Genomic DNA, 26,878 nt, shown 5'->3' on the forward strand with positions numbered 1-26,878 from the left:
GAATTTCTAAAAAGGAGTAGATACCAAAAAGAGTAATGTCAAAGTTAGAGGGTTTTTTCTCAGCTTAAGTCAGAAATTTATGAAAAAATATAAATCTTGAAATTAAAGAGGGGATACACCAAATAAATGAAATTTGAGAAAATTTAAGTTCTGTAAATATCCAATTTGGACAATAAAGTTTTTGTTCAACAGAGTAAAGTTTTATAGTAATATAGAAATGAGGCACCTTTGACCAAAGTTTAATAATGAGGTGTGCTGAGGATTTTTTATTTTTTATTTTTTATTAAAAAGATAAGAAAAGAAAGGAAATCCTCCTAACCAACATACAAGAGTCTCGGTAAACACTGGCGGTCCTGCGGATCTTTTACGCATGAATCATTCATCATCTGAGGACCACAGCTTTGCCCACGGAGGACAAAAGACACATTCCCGACACATCCACGCCTCCACATGCAAAGGTAACCCCCGGGTTCTACTGTGAGAATCGGTTCGGGGTCTTTAAAGGACGTTTTTCCCGTCTCTGGAGGAGAAATTACGCGCGCGTTTTCAACAGCGGGAGCTCTCCGTGGTTTTGAATTGCGCCACGCAGGAGAAGTTTCTTCTTCGGTTCATCTCGAGGAGAGAAAAAAAAAGACATTTGAGGCTGTTTCCTTCTTGACTGCTGACGCCCCCCTCCACCACCATGCTGCCCGCTCAGGAAGCAGCCAAGATCTATCACACCAACTACGTGCGCAACGCGCGAGCCGTGGGCGTCATGTGGACGATCCTCACCATCACCTTTGCCGTGATCACCGTGGTCGTGTTCATCCAGCCTTACTGGATCGGGGACAGCGTCCACACCCCGCAGGCCGGCTACTTCGGCCTCTTCCACTACTGCATCGGGAACGCGCTCACCTCGGAGCTCACCTGCAAAGGGAGCGCGCTGGACTTCGGCTCCATCCCGTCCGGAGCATTTAAGACGGCCATGTTCTTCGTGGGGATCTCCATGCTGCTGATCGTGGGCAGCATCGTCTGCTTCAGCCTCTTCTTCTTCTGCAACGCGGGAAGCGTCTATAAGATCTGCGCCTGGATGCAGCTGGCCTCCTGTGAGTCCGGGGCAAACGTTGGCTGCAGTGGCAAACGCGTTTACGAGTTTAGTCCGGGTCTAAAATACTTTGAATTGGACAAAACTTCTATTTCCACAATACAGATATTTTATAACAAATGAAATGCAAGGAAGATCTATAAAGATGAAAACATTCCTGCAGCCCAATAAACCATCTAACTGCAGCAGAAATGTTGTGATGGAGCTGTGCCATCTCCATCCAGATTCATGTTTTTATTTGTTAGACCACTTATCAAGACTAGAAACAGAAAGCAGCAGAAAATTAGATATGAATTAACGTAAAACATGAAACAAAGAGATTTAAAACTGCCATTTGGAACCCCATTAAAAACATTCCCCCACAGATGAATAATTTGTGGCCAATTTGTGAGTATTTTTGCACACAAATGAGCATTCTGTGGCCATTGATTTGTAGTGGGAATTGATGACATTAAAATACTCATTTGTGCCCATGAAGAATTAATTTGTGGGCTCAAAATAGTACTAATAAAATACTAACCTGTGCACACAAAATGCTTATTCATGGCCAGAAATGTTCAATTTATTTGAGGGAACAATTTATTATTATTATTATTTTTGTTTGAATGTCACCTCCAAGGCTTCACACTGCCACATTAAAGTTAGGAACAGCTCCATCATGGAGTCTGAAAGATGCATGAAAGGTTGCAGACTGACATCACAGCAGTTCCTTTGCCAGACTGGCACTCAGAAGTGAAATGAGAGTCTGTGAAACATGAAGCAGCTCGTGAACAGATGGAGCTGCAAGTGAAAGGACAAGTCTGGAATGATGTGTTGTTACATAACACCATGAAAGGTCTCCCCTACCTGCTGAGGAGTGAGTTCATTAGACTCTGAAGATTGTTCTTTAGATTGTGAGAATCTGGACAACACTTGAGGAGATGCTTGTTCCTCTGGTGCAGGTGAGTTGGATGCATCAGGAATATATTAATAAGAATACAAAAAAGTAATACATTAAAAAAGGCATGTTCTGTTTAGACATTTAAAAGCAGAATTTTGTTGTTTTTTGACTTGAAGATGATTTAAAAAGTCCAGATTCACGTAAAAGAAAAACTTTTTTTCTGCTGTGTGACCAAAGGATGAACAACAGTTTTACAGGTTTGCAAAGGGAAAAATTCATGACAAAAATAATCTTTTGACTTAAGACTTAAGAAAAAAAACTTTAAATAGAGTTTAAAATATGACAGGGCGAGTTTATATTTTGTTTTAGCGACATCAGCCTCAGAATGACGTTAAAGACAGAGAAGATGAGCCTCCAGTAGCCAGCATTTAAAATGCATTTGCACCTGTTGCCTGTCAGGTACCTGCATGGTGATTGGCTGCATGATCTATCCTGATGGTTGGGACTCAGAGGAGGTAAAGCGCATGTGCGGTCAGCGGACTGACAAATACACCCTGGGAAACTGCACGGTGCGCTGGGCGTACATCCTGGCCATCATCAGCATCATGGACTCGCTCATCCTCTCCTTTGTTGCCTTCAGCCTGGGCAACCGGCAGGACAAGCTGCTACCTGAAGACTTCCAGGTGGAGGAAAAAGGTAGGAGATGCATCAGGGTTAGGAAAAGAATGAACAAAAAGAGAGAAAAGTGGTCAGGGATGGTTAAAGGAGGGGAAAACAAAGCATTTATTTAGCAGAAGGAAGGGAGCCAAAGAAATTTACACTGGAAAAAGTTAAAGAAAAGTAGTTGTTGGTTCAGTGACATTGTTTTTGTCATGGTACAGATAATGCATAACCCCTGATGGACAGTGAGGACGTGGATGAGAAACAAGCTTCAAAGGAGCTCCACCTGTCCATCATTCCCCTGCTGTCAGGGATCAGTTCCCAGAGGCTGCAGAACCGGTTCAGCTCCTTCAAATCAAAATTTCCAATTTTTTTTTTCTGACATTCTTCAGAGCTTTTTTATTCCTTGATATTTCTCTTTTAGTAAGTATGCAATAAAAAATTCACTTCTAAAAACTTTAAACTGAAAGTTACAGAATTTTAATAAAGTTTTGCTCTGATATTAAATCCAGCTTTGATTGGTTTCTATGGAGCACAGTCCTTTTGCTAAAACATGATAACCCGAGTATTTAGACATTTAAATAATAGTTCTTTTATTCAGACAACAAAAGCAGCACATGTACAAATCTACCTTAAGCTGACATTCAATTCGGTCTCTAGATCACTTGGTTGAATCGCTTTGAGTCTTTGTTATGGTTTGTTTTCGCTTGAACTAAATCCATAAAATTTCACAATAAAGTAATAATTACATCTGAGAGTCTCAAACGCTGTTTGTGGTATAAATGAAGTATTTCAAAGACAATAAAAGCTCAAAAGACAAAAGTAAAGTTTGGAAAAAAAAAAAAGTTTATTTTTTTTATTAATTACAGTCAGACATACACCAGTAGAAAAGAAAAAAAAACATGAGCTCCACGATGGCAAATTATTGCAACGTATGCAAACGTTTCCTCCAGTCGGCTTAAAGCAGCAGGTTTTCTGAAACAGAAGACTGATCTGGATTCAAACCTTTTCTGAGGAACATGGAAGAACTGGTTTCTTAAGCCCTTTTGTTCTTCCTGTTCAGGGTTGTTGTTTTTCTGAAGTGGGTAAGGCCGACTCTTTGGTTCTTTGTTCTGTGCACTCAGTGGGGAAATAAAAGCTGAATAATTCAAGTACAAACCGCCAGCACAGAGAGCGTCTTCCTGTTCACCGCCGTACTAATATCGCATTTCCACAAACTTAAAACCCATCAGGAATACATTTATGGCTCTCAAGTAGAGATTCTGGTGCAAGGTGCCTGATTTTATCTTTTAAATCTCAATTTTCTTGTCAGTTCTTCACTAGTTTGTTATTTTTAATTAATATTATTTAGGGCTTTACAACAAACTGAAGCCAGAAGCAGAGGAGCAGACACACTGAAGCCTGGAGAAAAACATGGTTCACTTGTGAACTTTTTCTGCTGCAGGTTTGATCAGAAGAGTTTCACTTAAATTGGCATCCCGCACTCACATTAAAAATGAGATCATGGCGTAACAGAGAAAGCTGCAGAAGGAAAGAAAGCCAAATGGAAAAGTTCAAGTGCTGCCAGTAAAAAGAGGACAACAGATTCAGGCAGGAAGCTGAAGATCCACAGTGAAATCCAGAAAAAGAGGATGAGCAGCAGTCCCAGGAGTTCGGATGTGTGTGGAGGAGGCCGACATTGGTAACATGGAAGAGGCCTGCTGAGGCTCGGGTGGCATGAAGGGATTCCCTTACTGAACTTCTCCTTTCTCTATATGTCGGGTTAGCGTGTGTGCGTTTAGGACGCCAGCCACGGATGAGAGAGACACTGGGCGGCAGTTGCCCTCCTTTCAGGCACAAGATCCAGCATGGGCACCAGGAAGCTGCTGAAGGAGTGGGCCTCCTCTTTGGACCACTCGTACTTGTCTACCAAGACGTCGAACAGACCCCAAGGCTTCAGCTTGGTGATATGGCGCAGGTCACCTGAGAAAACATTTAAATTCAACTTTATTAAACAGCAGTTTAGCAGATTCATGAGTTATTTCCATTATAAAAGGCTGAGCAGATGGCAGAGAGCCAGAAACCGGGACAAACTAAAGCAAACCTGCATGCAGCTGCAGCAGACAGCTGCTGCAGGCAGACGTGTTTACCTTTCTTGGTGAAAAACTCCTTGGAGTATTTGCCTGCCGTGATGAGCTTTCGAGGAACTTTACCCAGAAGCTCGATGATCAGTGCAATGTGATCTGCAGGGACGCAGAGAAAACCAACAAACGTCAAACCGGAGAAAAGCTGCAGCACAAAAAACTACAATCTCTGCTTCCTGTCACGTTGAAGCCTTTTATGTTAGCATAATTCAGCATTTTAGGTTTTTAAATGAACTGTTGCTTTTTTCAACCTTTAATATTTGATGCTTCAGCGACACAAACCTTCATCTCTGGAGTAGTCTTCTCCGGAATGGGGTTCAAACAAATAGTCTCCAGTTGCCAGCTCAAAAGCCTGATAAAAATTAAAGTCAGGTTAAAAAGGGGTGGGGTTTTAGTTCAAAATCTTTTTTCAATATGTGACAAACGTATATCTTTAAAGTTTTGAATCAGTTTTTCCCACCTTGAGTTCTTTGTTGTTTTTGTTTTGCCAAGCATTTTAACACTATCAATTATATTTATTTACTTAATAAAAATACAGCCACATCTGACATTTATTCAGATTTAATGCCAACAGTGCTTTAAAAAAAAGAGAGAAACAGGTCAGCTGTGTGTCCTGGATTATAAAATACATCCATCCTGACAGAAGTTCTGTCTCTTTTTATTTTTTTATATTTTATAGAAAGAAATATGACAATTTCTCAAAGATCTCATACTGGTGTCCTGGCCATGAACCATACATTTTAAGTGATAGTTAAAAATGTAAATTAAATAAAATAGACACTTTATGTTCATTATGGTTTATTATGGTAAAAAAAAATCCCAACCTGCTTAAATGTCACAAAACATTCAATTATTTTAGGAATGTGCAGTGACTACATTTTACCTGCTTTAAATCTTAAATTTCCAATCTATAAATATCCTCACCAAACACTTCTTTTAGACATAATTATCTAATTATTATTTATGGCTTTGTTACAGATGGAAAACGTATAAAAGGCTCACTGCCTTTACTTGAGCACAAAGTTTTTCCTTCTTTGGAAAAAAAACCCCAAAAAACTCAAAGTACATAAACTAAAATAGAAAATGAACCGTTTTTGGGTCCAGTTTGGACTGATCAGCATCCGTTTACCATGCAGGCCGTGCTCCAGATGTCTGCTGGAGTGCTGTAGCCGGATCCGATCAGCACCTCCAGAGAACGGTACTGCCGTGTTTGGATATCATCTGTGAAATGTTTGTGCTGCGGGACGACCAGAGGAAAAAACAAACAGGAAAGGTTTTAGTCCGTCAGCAAAGTGTCACAGCGTAAGTGTTGTGGCTGACTGGTGTGCATTTCCACTCACCACCCAGCAGGCGTTGCCAAGGTCAGCAATCTTCACCTGCAGCTTGTCGGCGTTGAGGGCTTTCAGGGGATTCACTAGCAAACTGCCTGCAGAGTCTGAGAAAGGCGGGAAAAGGGAAGCAGGGTGATGACCGACGCAGATAAATGATTTTCTTGGAAAGCATAAAACATTATTTAGGAATTTGTGACTTTCAACGTGCTAATGCACGTTGAAAGTCACAAAGCTTTCTATGGAACAATAAACCTGCAAGAATTAGTCTAAAAACTTTAAAATCTGCAAAAAGCTGTGGAGGATTAGAATTACCTAACTTCCACAATTACTTTCTTGCAAATAGATTACAATACATCTTAAAATGGTTAAAAAATAATCCAGAAACCAACTCATGGTTAGACTTGGAACAGGCGTTATGTGGAAAGATCAACCTGTCAGATCTTCCATTTATTAGTCAAATAGTTAAAAAACAGGATTGTTTCAAAAGTATTAATATAAATGCCACTTTAACAGCCTGGTGGGAATTTCTCAAAATATCAAAATCATCAATTCAACCGTGCAAAATGACACCCATCTGGAACAACCCAGACATCCTCATAAACAAAAAAATTATCCACTTCCCAGCTTGGCAAGCAGGGGTCATAAAACAACTAGAGCACATAATTATTGATAGAAGATTCATAACTCCCCAGGAACTTCAAGACAAACATGGAATATATAACTTCTTGGAATATCAGCAACTTAAATCAATTATTACTAAAAAGTTTAAATAAAGAGACAACGATTTAAAGCTACCAGATGTAGTTACCACTCTGATCAATTTCTCAATGAATAAAACTCTCTCCAAAATTTACAAACTTTTATGTAATTTAGATAACAATATTTCACTTCCGACAACAAAATGGGATGCGGATTTGAGCATCAGCACAGATGAAAGCTTTTGGTCAGAACTTTGTCTAAACACCTTTAAAATGACAAAAAGTCCAAATCTGCAGCTAATCCATTTCAAAACTCTTCACAGAATTTACTACACTGGACAGAGGATGTTCAAGATGGGTCTCAGTAACTCAGACATTTGTCAGCACTGTGACAGTAATCTACCCGACAATTACATGCATGCACTATGGTTCTGCACGCCTGTCCAGGCTCTCTGGCAGCAGGTATGTGCCGATCTATCAGTCTGGCTTAAGGTTTCAATCACAGCTTCACCGTCACTTTGTGTGCTTGGTGACGTGAGTGCCATCGATGTAGAAGGAGGATTAGGCTCTATCATTTTCATAACTCTTTGCATTGCTAAAAAAACTATTTTAATAAATTGGAAAAGCAAAAAAAATATAAATATAAGTCAACACAGAAAATCTGCTGCTTGATCATATCAGCTTGGAAAAAATGTCAGCCCAAAGTTCAAGTAACTTTGAAAGAATTCGGTCTCTCTGGTCTCCCATAGCTAACTCCGTGACTTAGGGGGTGGGGGGGGCATGGTCGTCGCTGCTCCTTGCCCTTCTGCCGTGGGCTGGGGTGGGGGTCGGGGCCTCCGGTGCCTGGCCGGGGGTGGTGGGGGCTCCGTTGGTCGGGGGGTCGGGTCCGGCGCCTGGGTGGGGCGGCCTGGGGCGCTGCGTGGTCCTCTGGGCTTGGGTGTGGGGGTGCGTGGTGGGGGGGTGGGGTGGTGGTCTGGCTTGGCTTGGGGGGGTGGTCCCTTTGCCTGTGCTGGGGGGGGTTGGCGGGGGGCGCTGCTCGGGGGGGGGGCCCAGCGGCGCTGGATGGGCTTCCCGTCTACACCTGGGGCTGGGATCGGCCCTTCCCTGGCTCTGGGGCGGGACGGGACAACCCTCTTGGGGCCCCCGGTCGCTCTGGGTGTCATCCGCTTCGGCTGCGGGGTCTGGGGGTGGGGTGGGGTGGGGGTCTTGTCGGCCCTGTCCTGTGGGGGGGCATTCTGGGGGGGGGGGGGGGGGGGGGCACTATTGGTACGGGGCAGGGGGGGTTGACGGGTCGGGGTCTCCGCTGAGGCCATCGGCAGTTTCCCCGGCCGGTTGGCTGCCTCGGTCCCGTCGAGGCCTGACCAGAGCTCTTCTAGGGCCGGCGTTTGGGGGTGGGGGCCTGGGCTTGCTCCGGGGGGGGGCGGCGCTTTCTGGCTCCCCTCTCTCTGTGTGGGGGTGGTGGTTCTGGGCCTGGGGTTTCTGCGCCTCCGGGGGTGGGGCCCCGGGGCTGGGTGGGCCTGGCCCCCTTGCTGGGGGGGGGGGGCGGGGGACGGCTGTTTGACCACCGGGGGACAGTCTATCATCTGTCCCCAACTTACCCCCTTCCTCATATAACCTCATAATAGGGTGAGGGGGTGGGGGGCTTAGCCTGCGATGAGCCTTGGGGGGGGGGGGTTTACTAGGCAGTGGCCCCCCTCCTGTGGTTGCCGTATGGAGTGGGCCCCCCCTCTTTCGGTTTTATTTGCACCTTAGACATGTAAGGCCCTTGGTAGGGGGGGTGCTTGGACATCACTGCCAGCAAGCAGCGGATGTCCTCCTAGCACCCTACCCACCAATTTTAACCGCACCTTAGACATTTAGGGCCCCTTGGTGGGGAGGGTGAGGGGACGTCACTGTGAGTAATCAGGAGATGTCCCCTTAGTGCCCTACCCGCCAATTTTAACCGCACCCCCCTTAGTACACACACCCCTCCCCCCTCAATATATACATCCCAACATAAATACACACACATGCACACACACACACTCTCAAACACACATACACGCACACACATTTTGCAAGGAAGGTGGGACCTAGGACCATCTGTCCCCTGCCTCTTCCCTGGTGGGGGGTACGGGGCCCTTTGCAACGGCGGCTGTGTCCCCGGGGTGCCGGCTTCCTGGGCCCGGCGGTGCTCTCTCCGCGCGGTGGGGGGGTTCACATTACATCTGAGCCGGGGGTGCTCGTGTCCCTGGGGGGTGGGTTCTGGTCCTTGCTCCTGAGTTCTGGGCCCCGCCAAATTTCCAACTGTGGCCGAGCCTGGTCGGGCCATATTTACAACACCCCTTGTGGGCCCTCTTTTTTCCCCGGGGTTCCCCCCTCCTGGGCGGGCCCCTGCCTCGCTCCTCCCTGGACCAACCGTGGGCCGGGCGGATGGCTGCCTGGAGTGCGGAGTGGGTCTCCCTTGGGGGGTCCTGGCTCGTACCTGGGGTTGGGGCGGGGGGATGCCCGGAACTCCTGGGTGGTGGTGGGGTGCTCGTCTGGGGCTGTGGGCGTCCTTCTCCGGTGGGGCCCTGCGTTGGGTTCTCCCGGCGCGGCGGGGGGGCTGCTCTCCTGGTTGGGCTGGGGCGGCGCCCTCTTTCCCTCCGTGCCTCCCTGCTCTCTGGCTCTGGGGGCCTTGCGGCGGCCCTGCTGGCCCTGGCCTGGGTGGCGGGCTTGGTCGCCCGGGCGGCGGTTGTTCCCTGCCGGTTCCCGTGTGGCGTTGGGGGGATTCCGGCTGCCGCTGCTGGTGCGGTGGGGGTCTTGGGGTGGGGATGGCTGGGCACTCTCACTCCTTCTTTTCACGTTCCACCATCCATTTTAGAAGAACATAAACACTCACCTGAGCACAGGTGTTAGCTCAACAGACTGAATGACTGAAATATTTCACACTAGTTGGTTTTAAGGCATAAGTATGCGTGTGAACACTATCTGTTTTGTGTACATGTCGACAGGTGGACATTTTTGCAACTAACAGGTGTGTTTATAACTTTTGAGTGTGTGTGTGGACAGGCTCCGCCCTTTTTTTTTTTTTTTTTTTTTTTTTCTCATTTGAACCTTACCATAATGATTAACAACCAGTAAACTTGCTGCTTTATGCTGCTTCATGGTCTTATCCCCCTTCCCCTCCTATTATCACCCCCTACCCCCCCTCTCTCTAACGTCCCTCTCTCTTCTTCCCCTCTTTCCTTTTCCGTCCGGTCCAACACCAAAGATTTTCAGACATGTTTGAAATTAATAAAGTTTGGCCTCAATTACAAAAGGGGTTTATTCAGACATACCTTTGGTTTGTCTGAAGATTAATAACCCCTCTTGTTAAAGTAAAATATGTCCAACCCAAGAGGCCCTCAGCTCTCATCTGTCTGCCTAGCTGTTGGACAGGACAAGTTAAAAAAAAAAAAAAAAAAAAAAAAAAAAAAAAAAAAAAAGGAATTTGTGACTTTCAACGTGCTAATGCAGCATAAAGCTCGCAGACAGAACCTGTCCCCCCCCCCAGCAGTTTGGCTGTCAGTGAGGAGCGATGGTTAAAGAAACAGAAAATAACACGTCTGAGCAGCAGTCGGACTAGCAAAGCCTCCATCACTGCCCACTCAACTCCTGTCCTGAAAATCAGGCAGCCCACACATCAGCACCATTTCTGCTGCTAAATGTGTGCATTAAAGACCCGCTCTGAGGAAAACGGTGTCTTTATCATGTTCTTGGAGCATTTTTGCATAGATAACGAAAATGAAAAGTAAAACTGCATTTCTGAGAATTTTTCTCAATTCAAATCGTGGTAATAGGGGCAGACAAAAAATAAATTAATTAATAAATAACTAGAAGGAGCTGCATTTCCAGAAGAAAATGAGGGGTTGAATGCTATATCGCTGAATACAAATGAAAGGTAATAAGTGGCAAAAATAAATATATAAAAAAAGAAAGAAAGGATCAACATTGACCATAAATAAAGTGAAAACAGCTCAATAACAAAAAAGATATTTTTGTGAAAAATGCGGGTCTCAAACCCTCGAGCTGCTGCATCAAGGATTCCCTATGTATTTCAAATATCTTTAAAAAGTTCATGGATTTGAAACACCAAAAGTCATAGCTGAAAGAGCTGAACATTTTAATAGTTGAATGGTTAAAATAGCAGAGTCTATATAAAAATGGTGGAAGATCCTATTAGAAAGAAAGAAACAGGGAACAAAAAAACAATGTTTTATAGCATTCATTAAATAAATCGCTGTTAGACAAATCTTGTAGTTGTTACAAACTACAGTCAGCGGTAGAAGTGAAATTTCTCTCAGAACTGATGCCTTATTGTGACCATGAGAATATATTTGCTTTCCTTTCTCGCCTCAGTCGAGGTCTGTGCCGATGACATCCGGTCCAGTCACGGTAACATGAAATCTGCCGCACCACGCCACAAATAGTCCACTTTTTGTGGAAAAAAAAAAAAAAAAAACGATCTAAACTGAAACAATAACAAAAATAAAAGATATAAAAACTGATTGACTATCATTTTCTTAAGCGGGATACTGTCCTTCGAAGCGTTCATTATCAGCATCTACTTGTAGACGAATAGATCCGCGTACATCTTAACACATTCCTCACTATTGTCTGTTTGGGGATGTGAGGGGCAGTGAACTAGCAGGAGAGAGTGTAAACAAAGGGATGATGGGAAACGAGTGCAGGCTTACTCCTCACCATCAGTCCCGTCCAAAACTCAGAGGTGAATTTCTAATTGACAACTGCCGCTCTGCAGATTTTAACTTATGCTAAAAACAGCATAATCATAATTAAAAAAGACCACCGGGAAGGCTTTGAAAATGAATCCAAAAAAGATCAGAGTGACACTTTAAAGCACAAACAGATGCGCTGTTCATGTTTTCTTCTGAACTGCATTTGAATGCAGTTTAAAATCGCCTCAAACTTTTCCCGTTTATCACTTTTTGGCAGAAATAAAAGTGGGTTCGTTTACGACAACATAAACATTATTCTAAAACTCTTATGACCAAAAGTTATTTTAATTGGTCAGTAAGCATCAAGAAAACAGTAACAATAGTGAAAACTTTGTAACTTTCAGGAAAACCAAAATGTCTTCTTTTTTTTAAACTAACCGCTCTCTCCGTCTGCTTGCTTTGCTCCTTCTGTCTCCAGCTGAGTCGCACAGTTCTCCGCCTCCTTCTGGTCTCTTTCTCCATCTTGTGGCTCCACAGCACCTTCTGAGTCGGGGAGCTGCTGCAGGCGGCCGTCGGCTCCTCGGTGTGTCTGATGCGTCTCCTCCTCACATGTTGGGTCTTGGACGTCGGTGTGTTCAGGATGGCTGGGATTCTGCGGCTCCTCTTGTTCTGGACACGGCTTGGTCTCCTGCACCTCCGCATTGACTGCGCTCTCCGGCGAGGAGGTGTGGCCATTCAAGTAGATTTCCAAAGAGTTGTCCTTCTCCGCCACATCCTGCCCTTGTTCAGTCGGCTGGGGGTTCGACGGGCACGGCTCAACGGGAGTGGATTCTAGAGAAAAGCAGTTTGGATTCTTCGGGAACTCATTTGAGTGACAGGATGGTCGTCTATTGTCAAGACAGATTCACCAACTTGTTTCATCTTCTACTTAAAACATCCTAATCCTACTTTGTGCTTTTCAACTATCATGAGTTATTTATGGAACGTAGCCCCATTCCATAAACGAAGGACATTTATTTGAGTTAATGAAATAATGTTTTATATTCACTCACCTGTGCTAGAATGATTTGCAATGTCTTGCACTGTAGCAGACGTTGAAAGGCTGGCTGAAGAAGCTGTGTCTTCTGTGGTCTCCGTCGTCTCCTCATCCTCCTCTTCCTCTCCGGCATCAGGTGGAACCTCCTTCTCCTGAAGCTTCTTCTCCAGCTGCTCAGCCTGCTTCTTTTGCTTTTTCTTCATCTTCTTTTTTTTGTTCTTGGACATTTTAGCCATCTGAAAGAGAGAGCCAGAGATGACTTTGCACATTTCCATGATTCAAACTTTATTTGCAAAACAAATTTGACTCACAGGTTTGGCTGCTGGGGCTGTGCTGACTGTAAGAAAGAAAAAAAAAAGCTGGTTATCAGGTTGACTGACACAAAGTTTATGATTAGCGATCTGTTTGGAATGCTAAGATAATCCCCATCAAGCTGCATTAAGAAAGTGTCTCTGCTGCAGCATCAGAGCTGCTGGGGGATTTGCCCTCTAAAAGCTAAGGAGTAATTGCCATAGCCAATCCAGATGCGACAGCTATGCTCTCTTTTATTAGAAACAGCCATTTTCAAGCACCGTCTCATGTAACTCGTGACTCTACCCCAGTTTTGTCCCCTTTTAACGATTAAATAAAACCAGAATAAGCTCCATGTACATCAGCAGTAGTAACGCAGCAAGAAAGCAAACAAGCCAAGGCCGAATCCACATTCTACCCCTACGGTTTCTCCCTACCCCTCCGATTGTAGGAGCATTTGGAGGGGAAGGGTTATCCGAAATACTTTTATACGACTGTTCCACATCGCCCACTGCCGCGGAGGAGAAGTGCTTTTCTTCATGTGGGTGGGCTCTGATGCACAGAAGTTTACATTTGATGCAAGTAGCACGACCTTTCAAAGTTATAAAACCAACGTTTTTATGTATATCCGAGCGCTAGCTAACGCCACTGACCGGTGGCTATTGATGTCGTCATCGAGTGGGACTAACGTCCGACTTTGAAGACACTATTTTGTCATAACTCCCCGTTTGGAGGGCTAAATGTAGGGGTAGGGGAAGAATTTGGATCAGGCCCAAGAGTTCAGGCGGTCATGTGTTCCAACAGCAGACTGCCGTCAATCAAGCAGGTTTATCTGACCTGCAGATCCAGAGGGAGGCGCAGCTCCAGACTTCTGCCACTGCGTGGCTTCAGCAGCCATCTTCTTGATGTAGGGCTCGTTGACGGTCAGCAGGATGTTTTCAGGTTTGATGTCCGTGTGGATGATCTTGCACTTGGTGTGCAGGTAGTCTAAGCCCTGCAGAACCTGTCGTGCAGAAAGGTTAGAGCGGCATTCTGCAGAAAAGCTGTCCTCTGCGTACAAACAATAGAGTAGCTCTGTACCTGTCTTATGATGCTTTTAACGCAGGGCAGAGGCAGGCCTTGATAATTTGACTTAATAATCCACTTTAGGAGGTGGTAGCCCAGGACTTCAAAGACCATGCACACATCTGTAGAAATGCTGGTCAAAGAAAACAAGCTCAAACGATGAGTCCACCGTAACTGCCTTTTTATGATCAGCAGGGAAAAGGGTTCCCATGTTGTCAATTTTTTACAATTATATCAGGTTTTATAGCAAATTTACACGCATATTAACCAAATAAAGTGGCCCCTTGTTTATTATGGGAGTTGTGTTGCAAAAAAAAGTGATCAACTTAAATTTTTACGGCTGTAAGACTTTTTCGTACACACTATACACTTTCCAGACGAACACGGAGATTTTCCCATTTTTCTCTTTAGTCTAAACTCTCAAAGTTCAAAGTCCAGCATTTTAAAATAAAATTAAAGATCTGATTGCGATAAAAGATTTAGGTACATATTAAACTAGGGATTCCCCAAATCTTGGTTTAAAGCCAAACAATATGTTTCAGCATTGAACCAAAACGCAGGGAAAGTGAATCGTTGCATTTCTACTGCATGCCAGTATGTTTACTTTGAAACATGTGTTGTCCTAAATTTAAGACTTATTATTTATTTCACCAAGCCTTAGCATAAGTAAACTAAAAAGGTTTTTCTTCTTCGTCATTAGTAAACTGAAAAAAGTATTTTTCTACATTTTTTGTTGTTGTTTTGAAATACACAAATCATACATTGAACCCCAACGAAACCATGACCTAACAACTGAGGTTTGGACCGAATCGCGGGAAAGTAACTGTTGAATCTCTAGATCAGGGGTCGGGAACCTATGGCTCGCGAGCCATATATGGCTCTTTTGATGGTCACATGTGGCTCGCAGACAAATCTTTAATTATAGTTTTTTTTTTTTCATTAGACCAGTCCTTCTCGGGCGCGATGCGATGCCAGAGGCGCGCAGTAGTAGCAGTGCTTAGAGAGAGAAATCTGCGCCAGCGCTATCAGTTTACTATTATCTATTATTTCACAGAGTTTGTACAGCTGGAAACCTGTGAATTGACGTGCCTAAAACTGCGCGCTCCCGTCTCTGAGAAAGAGCGCGCAGATGCGGGGACGGGATGTGTGAGGGAGAAAGCAGGGGGTGGGGCTGAGGTGTTGTGGGGACCGGCAGCAGGTGAATCGCGCAGGGATTGTAAATACGTAAAACCCGCTGCCCGTCACTCACTGCAGCGTGTGAGTGTGTGTTTGGCTCCCCGTCTGCATGTGAGCAGTCTGTCTCACATCTACAGAACATTCAGACCTACGATGACGTTTAAAGTCTCAACGCCTGCGTGAAGCAAAACTCACCACCTATCAACCAGACTAGACCATCAGCAAAACTACCACGAGAAATACTCATCATTTATTAGCAACAGCATAACAATGTTATTAAAAAGAATCCACAGACTTATTGTACTTTAAAAATGTTGAAATTAAATCAAATGCACACATTCATTTGTATATTTAGTTTTAAACAAATTGTCGCGGACTGAGTTGGATGGCTGTTGGGCCGCGTTAAAAGTTCTGGAGTTCAATGAACGCGTCAAGCAGAGATCTGATTGGCCCTCAGTTCTGTCGCTCAGCCTGTTGTTAGGTAGTTTGGACCAATGGGGTTCAGCTATGGGCCGAATAAGGGAAATGGGAGGGCTGCAGCGGGAGCAGGGGAATATAAAGTTGGGAGAAGCGCTCTCGTGTCGGCGGGAGAGATTCAGGAGTTGCTGAATTAATTGAACGGCGTTTGTTGCGGTCTGCAGTAATCAGAATAAAGAACTTTAAAAGAGGTTAAGTCTCCGTGCCTCAGTGTGGGGAAGAGACACTACATTATTGTATGGCTCTTTCGAAATTACATTTCAAAATATGTGGCATTTATGGCTCTCTTGGCCAAAAAGGTTCCCGACCCCTGCTCTAGATGATATAATCTAACCGTTGATGGTTAATAAACAAAAAAACAAACTTTAAAAGAGGGAGATTTTTCATGGATCAGATGAATGACAGCAGAACCTCAGGAGGAGCAATTTGGATCTTTTTTTGCTAATGAAGAGAAATTAACTTCATTCCCGCATGAAATTGTCACATTCTTATGTTGTAAAGTAAGTAGCATAGAAAATAGTTTTTATTGGTTCATGATTTGGATTTCTGAAATGAACAGACTCCATTTTTCAGTGAACCCTCCGCCCTGTGACGGTTACCGAGGACTCAAATATCAGAAGAACGGACAGATGGTCAAAAAATATCAGCTGCTTTGAAGCAGTAACTCATTCTTTCACAGCCAAGGATACGGGTTCCATTCATGCCGGCGATCTTGAAGTCGTCGAGCAGCTGCACCACCTTCTCTCTGCTGGGATCAGTGGGATCTGTGTTTCTCACCTGGAAAGGCAGAAGAATCAGGACCGAAACAACCGGACTTCAGGCCCTTGCAGGATCAGCTTGTGTGTGCCTTACAGATTTGAGAAGCCGGATTTCATCCAAAGCCGTCTCTGTGTAATGCTCAGCACTCTTCACGACCTTTAAGGCCACAAAGCACTTCTCCCTGAAGAACAACACTTAATAGCTTCATCACTTAATATAAATATATCAACATTCAACTGGACATTTTACACTGTAAAACATCAATGAAATTCATAAATTGGTCATTTTTGGTCCATCACTATTTATGTAAAGAAAAAAAATGTAAAAGTAGCTAAAACTGGCAGGTTTTTAGAATATGACAGTAGTTCACCAAACTGTCAAGACTTATAGCAGCAAATATAACAAACAATGTTCTCTCCTAATTTCTACATTTAAAGAAGACTTTCCTACAACCAGTGGCTCTAAAAGCCCCACCACTGCATCCCAGCATCAGCATTTATCCCCCGAATACACTTCCCCAACAGCTTATTTGCTGGCACTAAGATTTTGTCAACTTTTAAAGTCCGTCATCATTTCAAACTTCTGGAAACATTATTTAGGCTCTTGAATGTCCCACGTGGCGTTTGGAAGGAAACTTACTGGATGTCCCAGGCCAGCCACACAGTGGAGAAGTGCCCCCAGCCCAGTTTACGGATGACATGGTATCTCCCGTTGAACAGGTCGCCGATCTTCACATGATGATATCCACCTGAACAAACGGGCATAGAGCTGCACTGAAATACTGCTTATTGATTGTTCGACACACGTGTCCCTGTATGTCAAGAGGATTATAAGAATAAAGCCTCAGAGAAGTAAATTTAGACTGAATGGTGTGAATGTAATCATTTCACACCATCCAGGAGCTCAAAGCAACTCCTTCTCTAGGTGCTAAAAACTCAGGCGAGAGAAGACAAAGTCTGAAAAACCCAGAAACAGAACAATAAATCACATTATTTGCTAAAAAAAAACTATGTTTCAAAATGAAATATTTCATCAAACCCAGAAACACATTTTCTTTTAAAGCAATTTTAATTTTTTTCAGATAAAAATGTTAGTTCTATATCCCTTTTTTAACAAATAAAATGGATCCATCTTCATTTAGTTTATTTATTTAAAAAAAGTTTTACGTAACAAAACAAAACTTGTTCCTGGATTGTAAATTTTGACAAATACCTTGAGGCTTTAGTTGTAATCACTCAATAAACTGAATATTTATTGAATTTTTGGCTGAAATGATTCTTTAAATCCTCTACTTTCAAACGTATCCCTGCCTGACGGAGGGTTCACCTCTGCAGTAGTCATTGGGATCCTCCTGTTCATCGTCGTCGGACCCCAGGATCTCCTCATCCTGCTCTGGGGGCTGAGCGTCGGCCTGACCCGGCTGAGAGCCACCGCCACGCCCGTGAGGCTCTGGTCTGCGCACAAACAAGAGGCAAGCAAATTCGGATTAATGTCAGCAATCAACACAATAACAGAGAACGTGCTTCAGCAAAGAATCATTAATGTGCTGAGAAACCGACGTAAAGACGTTTAATGTCAGAGTTTGATCCCAATGGAGGAAGAGAGGAGGTCTGGTGAATACGTGAAGAACCAGGGCATGTTTTGGTTTGTTAAATCAACACATTTTGATTTATTACAGACTGAAAGACCTATAGATTACAGAGACTTGCTTCCAATTCTCATTAACATAGGAATTTAGTCAAGCGTGAACCTTAAGATTGAAGAATAATATTTTTAACTGCACTAAAAAAATATATATTGGGCAACCATGAAGCCACAGTCAGTGGTGAACTTAGACAAACATAAACAATCAACTTAAAAATGATTTTCAATTTTAAAAATTCAATTAGTAAAATTGAAAACAATTTCTTTCAATATTTTCCTCAAAATAAGCTTTTGAGTGACATTTCAATGTAATCATTTTTTACTTTATTAATGAAAGTCCCACCTTTGTTCAATTTACATAACTGTTTGTTATATCCAAACAAATGAGGCTTAGGATTAAAGTTTGACAAATAAATTGATAGTTAAATGGATCATGTTGCACCAGAAGTTACAATAAGAACCTGTTAAACAGAACGGGTGCAGTGGTTTGAGTAGCTGCATAATCACAACATTATGTAGCTTTAAAACTAAGCTAATGTTTCTGATAGTTGATATGGTGAAGAGACAGAATGACAATGACAAGAACGGACAGATGATGAAACAGCTGACGATCGAAATTAACAGTAAATGTGTGTCCAAAGCTGAATCAGCATCATCAATGGTTGCTTTTTATGACATACAAACAAACATCAGCAGTCCCAATGCAGTAATCGGTTACACAATGGTCATTTGGAAATCTGATGTCAGCTTAAAGTCCATGCTGAGTTTAACTGGTCAGATTTTTAATTTGCCAAATTTGGTTTGTAAGAAACGTTTTTTTTTTTTGTTTTCTCCCTTTTGTTTTGATGTTTAGACGGCTAAAATTTCCTTTTTTGTTTGGGTTGGATAGTAATCCAAAACACTTCCTTTGATTAATACCATAACCCAAAACATCAAAGCACGCTGGGGGTTAAAATGTTGGCAATAATGTTAAGCAATTCGAGTTTTTTTACAATAAAACCTTAAAACCAATTGTTGCAAATTGTTGAATAAATGTGCCAACAGACAAATATTGAACAAAAAATTTCAAAATTGACCAAAAATAAAAAGTAACATCAGAGTTAAGTTTTATATTTTCCAATAACCAAAAGCTATAAAGTCTGAAACAAACTGAAAACAGAGACCCATTCAAAGCCCTCTAAGCAAATAGGAGGATATGTCAAGGACTCCTGCAGTCCCACACTAGACATGCACGAGGATAACCTGCATCTGTCAAAGTTGCCCCCGCCCAGCGCAACTAGAATTCATCCTACCTGCAAGATGCACGGATGCCCATGGGTTGTAAAGCAAGGAGGACAACCAGAGAGAACAGATGTTAAAGAAAGAAAAAAAAAACCTCTTCATCCACCAGGAGAAATAGAAGGAATTCGAAGTTCAAGAGGAACAAGTGAGGAGCAAGAATCTATCTACAGCTGCTAAAAGAAAAGCAGGTTCTGGTGATGAAACAGGCAGAATCAGGAAGAGAAGCCAGGCTGCGCTGCAGGAAGAGTCCTGGTTATCAGAGCACCGCTGCACACTCGCCGATTCTTCCTCACTTTTCTCTCCCTGGCAGATTAACAGTCTCCATCGCCGTCTGACCGAGAACTCTCCTTGGCTGTCGTCAGCCTCTGGCCCCGCCCCCCACACAGACAGCTGCCACATGATTGGCTGCTGGAGCCCAGCACTGCAATGCAGGTGAGGTACGGCATCAGCCCCCCCACCACCCCCTTCCAACCAAAACAACATTTTTCTCCCCTCTGACTGCTCTTCATCATCATCTTCTTCTTCTTCTTCCCCAACAATGTTTCAGCCTTTTGAAGTAAAACGTGAGCACAAATATATATATATATATATATATATATATATATATATATATATATATATATATATATATATATATATATATATATATATATATATATATATATATATGTTTTTTATATTTTAGATGAACAGACAGCAGTGATGTTGGAGGAATCATGAGAAATTATTTCAACGCATTTGTTTTGGTAGGACAATTCATATTTCTACTTTTATTTGTCACGCAGAGTCGTCTGTGGTTTTGAGCAATTGAATTAAATCTAAATGATCAGATCCACTTAAGTCATCTCTGTGTGTTAAACTTAAGCACAAGGAGAGCTGCAAACAGTAAAATTACACAAAAAACAACAAACTAGGGCTGCACGACATGAGGAAAACTTGCGATATGAAATATGAGTGATTAATATTGCGATAACGATATAACTTGCGGTATATAAACAAATAGCGAAACAACTAAAAACATCATTTCCATTTCATTGCAACAGTTTAAGAATTATACTCCAAATGACCCTCGTCGACATAGGAACATCTAACATAAAAGGGCTCCATCTGATTGGTCAACAAGGTTAAAGGGTCTATCTGATTGGTCAAATGCATAAAGGGATTTATTTGATTTGTTAAATACTTCAAGCTGCCATAAGATTGTTTTAGCACATTTAAGGTAACCATTTATTGCAATGTTTGCTGTCTTTTGCACAGCTTGATATTGCGATAACGATATATTTGCGGTATATTGTGCAGGCCTACGTCAGACTAATTACGGTACCACAATAATTAACACAACTTAACAAAACTGAACATCTGCAACACATAACTCATTTAAATATATACCTTTTTTTATTATATGTTATTTAAGTTAATTATCATTCTTCTATGTTATTATAGAAGTAGTTTGGGGGGGTTGTATTTTAAGAACAGCTGAGAATTGTATCAGTGGATAATAATAAGGAACTATATAAGGCATTTGTATTTTAACAGTTTCAGACAGCAGCAAAGCGAAAGCAGAACAACTACAGGTGAACTTTCTTTTAAAAAATGAAAACGATAAAACTATTGTGATGTCCTGAAAACAATAGCTTTGACAGCATGACTGCAAAAAAAATAAAAAGATTAAAAAAAAAACCCTAACATCTGAATCGTTTGACGTAGGAAACCCAGCAGGAAAACTGGGTTTAGGATTTCCTGGGTCCTTTAAACTGGTCAAATTTGGTTTCATTTCCTTCAAAGCTCAGCTCCAAAATGCACAAAAGTTGAGCTGTTGCATTTAATACACCAGTTCACAGATACGACTGCGCAAAGGCCTCATTACAGCAACATGGCCACCACCATACCAAACATTCGGCGTTATGATGCATATTCAAAGGTAAAATTACAGAACCACCTGCAGAAACGCCGTCTGCCCATCGGTGGGTCAGCGCTTGTATGGAGAGAAAATAGTTTCATTCAATTTCTATGTGCCTAATTCTTGCTTTGCAACTCATACAACGCATTTTGTGCATAACTGTGTGCACTTGCAATTGTGTATTGACACAAAATGACAAAAAAAATACAAATTACACACACACCTTAAATTACACTAGCTTGAAACTACAAATACAAATCTTTTTCAAAAGGACGAACCAATCGCCTGAAAACCGCATTTCTGCACAAATCAGATGTGAGACTCTTTCACGTCTCCAAGTTTGGTGTGTAAATGATGCGTTTAAATGCTGCTAGAATGCTGGGTCATCAGCGTTTTCTTCAGCTGCTTTGAACTTAGATTTTGAATTTTATCAACTAAAAACTTGACGTTTCCCCCACCTTCTTAAACAGATCAACCCCCTGGCTACAAGTTACAAATCAAGAATTTCACACACGCAAATCGAATGCTACCACTTTCTCTCCATACGCTTGCCAATGCAACAAATGTGATGCAAATACCTGTCATCCCAACCAGGCAAAACAAAGAGAGACAAAGCACTTGATAGGTCTGACTCAACTAGAGAATTTATATGGACATGTCATCATTTTAACTAGTGCTGTCATGCGATTCATTTTTTTTGCACAATTAATTTATTGTAAAATGTAATTATTTAATCATTCTTTTAATTATTTTTTATACCTTACTCCACACGAACACCTCGTCCAGCTATTTCCCTTATAATAGATCATAGCTGTGGCGTTGTGGGCTTGTTTGCGCTCTGTGAAGAATTACAAAGTCGTACAGCAACGTGGCGAGTGCACGGCGGTACGCAGACACCACGACGCGCACTGGGAGCAATGCAAGAGGCAATTTATTTCCTTTTCATCAATTTTATAATGGTAAAGGTCGATTTGATTAACAACTTGCTTCAGACAAATGATCTGGTTGGATCGTAGGAATATAAATCGATCATTTCACCCCTACTTTGATTTCGTTTAACGTGACATTTGTCAAAAGGCCCCAAACCCATTTGGTCCCATCAGACACATCTGACTTGAGATTGTGTGGCAGTCATTTCATGGGCTACAGCGCTCCAACTCTCCAGCTCTATGAAATCTGTGAAGCAAAAAAAGAAAGAAGACCGAGCTCTGGAGGATGGAGCTGGGCCAAAAGTATTGCTATTCTTGCTCTGCTCCCAGAAAGGAAAAAAAAAAAAAAATCAATGCTAAGTGCATGAACAGCAGAATAAAACGGCAGAAGGTCCTGAGAGTGGAAAACAATCATTGTTTACATAAATGTGGTTGAGCTTTTTTAGTCATTTGAGTTTGTCGCACTTAAACACTGAATGCATTCAAGTATCAAGACAGAGATATTCGATCAATGTATGAAAACGTTTCCTTTTTATGTTAGCTACCAGGTAATCAATACATTTATAAGGAATTCTTCCTAACAGACATTTGAGTGCAGAAAACACAACCAGACTGTTTTTAGTAGAGCATAAAGTGGGTTGCTGTCAGGCTAAATGCCAGACCAACCCAAAAGTGATGTAAATCGAGAAAGAACACCACAGCTTTGTAGCCATCAATGATGCAGGACAATCCAAAATATCTCATCTTATGTTCAAGTCTTCGATTTGCCCAGAAGAACTCTGGAGTATTAAAGTACTGTATTAATCCAAAACATGCACAGAGAAGACAAAGAAACTCAAACAAAAGGGCGTAGAGCTTCCCCGGGCTGCAGATGATAAAAGAGTTGAAGGGTTATGTAATGAGCCGTAGCCATGGCTGCAAGAAAGGTGACGGATAAATACATGAAGAAAAGCAGGTAATTCCTGCTGAGGCTGTCATGGGGTTATGCGCAGTCATGAAAGAACAATTAAGACACAAAGTTACAGCAGCACAGTGTGAAGTAAAGCAAATGCATTCTTAATGAGGTCCTTCAAGGACTTGAAGCAGAGTCCCTTCAGTACTGCTGCTTACATGCACAGTCAGCACTGCATGAAGAAAACCAAAAGGCATAACTCTAATTCACACAAACACTGCAGCTACCATCATAACAACAACCTAAGACGTTTATTTTGTACCCTTTTGCATGCAAAGAAACCACTCACGTGCATGTGAGACCACTGGCAAGTTTCACCACAGCTGTATTGATGGAGAGGATCCAGTCTAGCAGCCACATGACTGAAGGATTTGCAGCTCAAAGCAAACACCGGCCAACATGGGGAGAAAGACCGAAAAAACCAGAGAGCAGCTCTGCATCTTTTTTAACGGGGCTGCATGAGCGCTCGGCGGCAGCTGCGTCCCTCTGAGCCACAAAGAGCGACACCGAAGAGTGGGAGGGACAGAGGACAAGGTGAGCAAAGCTCAGAAGGAGAGGCAGACGGAGCAGATGATTTATTTACAAGCAGCTTTCTCTGGCTATGCATGAACAGTGGATATAAAGAGAGATTTTTCACCAGTTCTATAACTTTATTTTATTTTACTTTTTTCTTCTGCTTAAATTTTTTGCACATTTTCCCCTTCTTTTTCCCTTCATGTCTGATCCCCCACAGGTCAATATTTTTTTATATCATAGTTTAATTTGTAAATTATATATATATTTTTTTTACAACACAAGGCAACCACAAACTAGAAAACCTGTTATTGAATAATCATCTTTAATCATCAGTTAATAGGAGACCACATCCCCAGCGGTCTCCTATTAACTATTATGCCATTTTTAGCCAAAATCAAGAAACCTGTCGTTTCTAGGACATACGTTTGCAGAGCAAAATTTGCTTCTGAGTTGTGGGCTGGACTGTTGGTGTGGAGTAAGCCTGCCATCGTTTTCCATCCTCCCTTTGTTGACACTCTCTCCCACTAGCTTACAGCCCAACACAACCCCAACCTAACATTATCGGTGCAACAAAAACGGCGAGCATTATCAGAGCTATCCGATAAACCTACATGAATCTATTTGTCTGCGAGTGGATGCATCAGAATGGAGCAGAGCAGGGAGCTTGAGGCCCGCTGACCGTGGCACCTATGTCAAAGATACAAACCTTTTCCAACTGCATTTTTTTTTTTTGCCGGACGCCTATTTCACAACTATTTGAATAAAGAAATACTTAGAAAGGCAGTTTTAAACTTAATTTTCCTTAGACATGTCTTCCATCATCAGAAAACGGCAAAATGAACATGTTAAAAACACCAGTTTTATTGGAGTGGGCCTTTAACCAAGGTCTGGTTTTAAAACGCTTCTTTAAGGTTAAAAGAAAACAAAAAACAATTAATTTCTCAGGTGCCTCCAAAAATGTCTACCATTGGAAAAACAAATATGTAAAAAGGGACAGAAGAAATGATGCCAAATTATAAAGACATAAATCTCACTGAAATATATATATATAAAACAAATTGTTTACCAAGTTAAAACTACAAAGATTAATATTTAGTCTGAACATTTTAAGCATAACGAGCCTGCTGTATTAAACATCTTGAGTTTATACCTTATCGGAAAATCGCTTCATGTTTCAGACATTGTAGGTAAAGTGAGATTTTAACATTTATGGAAGTACTTCTAACATTAAATTGAGATTCACACAATCCCATGAGCATTTCTATCTCCGTTACATTATTTTATTGTATTCCAGAATTTAAGGTACCCAATATGTTTTAAGAAACTAGCTTTTGGCTAAATATGTCACCAAAATATCTTTTTGGAGAAAAATGTTATTGCATAATGTTGCAGCTCATTAAATCCTTTAACACTTGAAATACATTTGTACCAGCAAACTGGCATTCTCTTTCAAATAAAAATGTTGACATTTTCATCAAAACGCCTTCTCCCCCCATCTTATGGTAAATTGTTTAAAACGTTTTCTACTATCAAGGTTGAACAGGGGTAATCGTCCTCTATTTTAGGCCTTCAGGGCAGAAATGTACAGGTCTAATATATAAGAAGATGTCAAGCAAAGGGTGATTTCCACTTACTTTTTGCCAGCTTTCCTGGGCTTTGCCCTCTTCTTTCTCGCTTGTATCGCCAGCACTGTGGGGGGAAACCTTTGTAAATATTTAATTGTCAAGAGAAAGTGCTTTAACAAAGGCTAGCTGATAATAAAAACACGCTATCTGCTTCCAATTCCAGGTGGAAGACTGGGTTTGAAGACTGTGGCGCTTATTGTTAAATTAGCCATCATTGTGGCTAACCGGTTATAGAGCTAAAGTACCCGGCCTTAATACTTTTTGTTCGTGAATGTAAGGAAATAAAACATGTTCATATTTTATTGCTTGGGCTCAATATAATCAATTATAGTTTTTTTTTAGAACATTTTTCTTTACATTTATGGAAAAGAGAAAGTTTGGCGCAGACTATTCACCATGTGAAGCTAATCCAGTCGCGCGAGCTGCTAGCTTAACGTCAGTACACAACACACAGGAAAGCGCGTGGTCCACTTTACATCACCTGCTACGCGGTTTGTCACAGTTTGTTTGTACGCAACCACGTTCTAACAAATGTCTACCGGAAAATAATGTTTCTGAGACAAATAAATAGGTGAAAAAGTGACTAAATATAGTTAACTGCGTTACCTTTTCTTTCCATACCGAAAAACCAATTTGGAGATCAGTTGCGTTCAAAACTGTCGGAAGTATGGGAACTACGCAAAATTGACCTGTGTGAGATTCATCGACTGGAACGCGTTATTTTCCCCTTCTGTTTTTTCGAATAATTTTGTTTTTATGGTTGAAGCATTTTCGAGTGTCCTTAGATTTTCTTTAACTTAACATGAAAATAAACGTATTTTTTCCGTTGTGGTTGAGTGTTGGCCTCTGAGTTGCCAATTTCCAGGCAGAATCAAGTTTATTCATTTTATTCGTTTATTCATATTACACAAATATAACAGGGGTCACATTAATTAGATCCATTTAATATGAAATCCCATATTTTTCCGGATTTCCCTTTGAAATCGGTAAAAAAAAATCTTTAGGTATGCATTTATGTTGAACAATGTGGGGTTTAAGAGAAAAATAGTTTTCCAAAAAAAAAAACAACTTAAGTTTACCAGTAGGTCGGCTGCATTTTATAACTTTTTTTAGGATTTATTCGTTGATTAATTCCCTTTTCTATTACTTTTCTACTACAGTTTTAACACAGAAACTTTGTCCATCTTCCTAATCTGCTGGAACAGACAAGTGCATGTGTGGTTCAAAATTACTATTTTTTGTAACCATTTTTAAAATTTATATATTGATACAATCATGCATATAAATACCATATTTGTTAGCTTTACTACTTTTTAAATTTACCGGTACTTTGGAATAATAAACCGTTCCAATCTTCTGTATTATTAACAAGTTTCATCAACCAAAGTACGTGAAAATATTGTATTTTATTTTTGGAAAGAGTAACGTTTTATTATCAAACACTGAGTCAGGACATTTAGGTCTAATAATTAACCTGAAAATCACAACTTAATAGGTCAAACCTTTCCTAACTGAACAGAAACAAAAGTTTTCAAACTCAATGCATCTTACTTACCCAAATGTTTTATTTTTTTATAGTAGAGTTCCCTATTTTTTTATTTTTTAAGAGTTTAGTTTTATTCCAATTCCACACAGTCCAGATGAAAGTTCCCATCTTCTCAGCAGATGCAAACATTTATGTTAAACCGACATTCTCGTTAATATTTTTTGTATTCGAATCAAATTGCGCATTGAATTCCTGAGTTTTACAGAGTAGATGGAGAGGGAAAAAA

General features: G+C 41.6%; 2 protein-coding genes across 4 annotated transcripts; one reads left to right on the forward strand and one right to left on the reverse strand.

Annotated features, from left to right (window-relative positions):
- Window positions 1-486: 486 nt before the first annotated feature.
- lhfpl5a (LHFPL tetraspan subfamily member 5a) lies at window positions 487-3,469 on the forward strand. The gene is made up of 3 exons (XM_004069161.5): window positions 487-1,085; window positions 2,424-2,660; window positions 2,846-3,469. The coding sequence occupies exons 1-3, from the start codon at window positions 683-685 to the stop codon at window positions 2,854-2,856; spliced, it is 651 nt and encodes a 216-aa protein (XP_004069209.1). The 5' UTR covers window positions 487-682; the 3' UTR covers window positions 2,857-3,469.
- srpk1b (SRSF protein kinase 1b) lies at window positions 3,448-25,853 on the reverse strand. 3 transcript variants are annotated; one of them, XM_004069278.5, is made up of 16 exons: window positions 25,713-25,853; window positions 25,116-25,170; window positions 17,586-17,713; window positions 16,899-17,007; window positions 16,353-16,440; window positions 16,190-16,277; window positions 13,863-13,969; window positions 13,620-13,785; window positions 12,803-12,828; window positions 12,508-12,727; window positions 11,894-12,286; window positions 6,088-6,182; window positions 5,877-5,984; window positions 5,030-5,099; window positions 4,754-4,846; window positions 3,448-4,586 (listed from the first exon to the last, which is right to left on the reverse strand). In XM_004069278.5, the coding sequence occupies exons 1-16, from the start codon at window positions 25,723-25,725 to the stop codon at window positions 4,402-4,404; spliced, it is 1,944 nt and encodes a 647-aa protein (XP_004069326.1). In that variant the 5' UTR covers window positions 25,726-25,853; the 3' UTR covers window positions 3,448-4,401. The 3 variants fall into 3 exon arrangements, with proteins under 3 accessions (XP_004069326.1, XP_011473847.1, XP_011473848.1); XM_011475545.3 differs by lacking the exons at window positions 25,116-25,170; window positions 25,713-25,853 and adding an exon at window positions 23,255-23,435; XM_011475546.3 differs by lacking the exons at window positions 25,116-25,170; window positions 25,713-25,853 and adding an exon at window positions 19,196-19,533.
- Between the last annotated feature and the right edge of the window lie 1,025 nt (window positions 25,854-26,878).

Source organism: Oryzias latipes, chromosome 5 (genome assembly GCF_053564925.1).
Source record: "Oryzias latipes strain Hd-rR chromosome 5, Olatipes_Hd-rR_3.1".
NCBI lineage: Eukaryota > Metazoa > Chordata > Actinopteri > Beloniformes > Adrianichthyidae > Oryzias > Oryzias latipes.

Excerpts from the sequence above, each read along its gene's own strand:
- lhfpl5a (XM_004069161.5), top strand. The coding sequence starts at position 683 with ATGCTGCCCGCTCAGGAAGCAGCCAAGATCTATCACACCAACTACGTG. Across the intron at positions 1,086-2,423 it reads CTGGATGCAGCTGGCCTCCT|GTACCTGCATGGTGATTGGC; the intron begins GTGAGTCCGGGG and ends GTTGCCTGTCAG.
- srpk1b (XM_011475545.3), bottom strand. The coding sequence starts at position 23,325 with ATGTGGCTGCTAGACTGGATCCTCTCCATCAATACAGCTGTGGTGAAA. Across the intron at positions 16,441-16,898 it reads TGGCTGGCCTGGGACATCCA|GGAGAAGTGCTTTGTGGCCT; the intron begins GTAAGTTTCCTT and ends GTTGTTCTTCAG. Across the intron at positions 16,278-16,352 it reads AAATCCGGCTTCTCAAATCT|GTGAGAAACACAGATCCCAC; the intron begins GTAAGGCACACA and ends CTGCCTTTCCAG.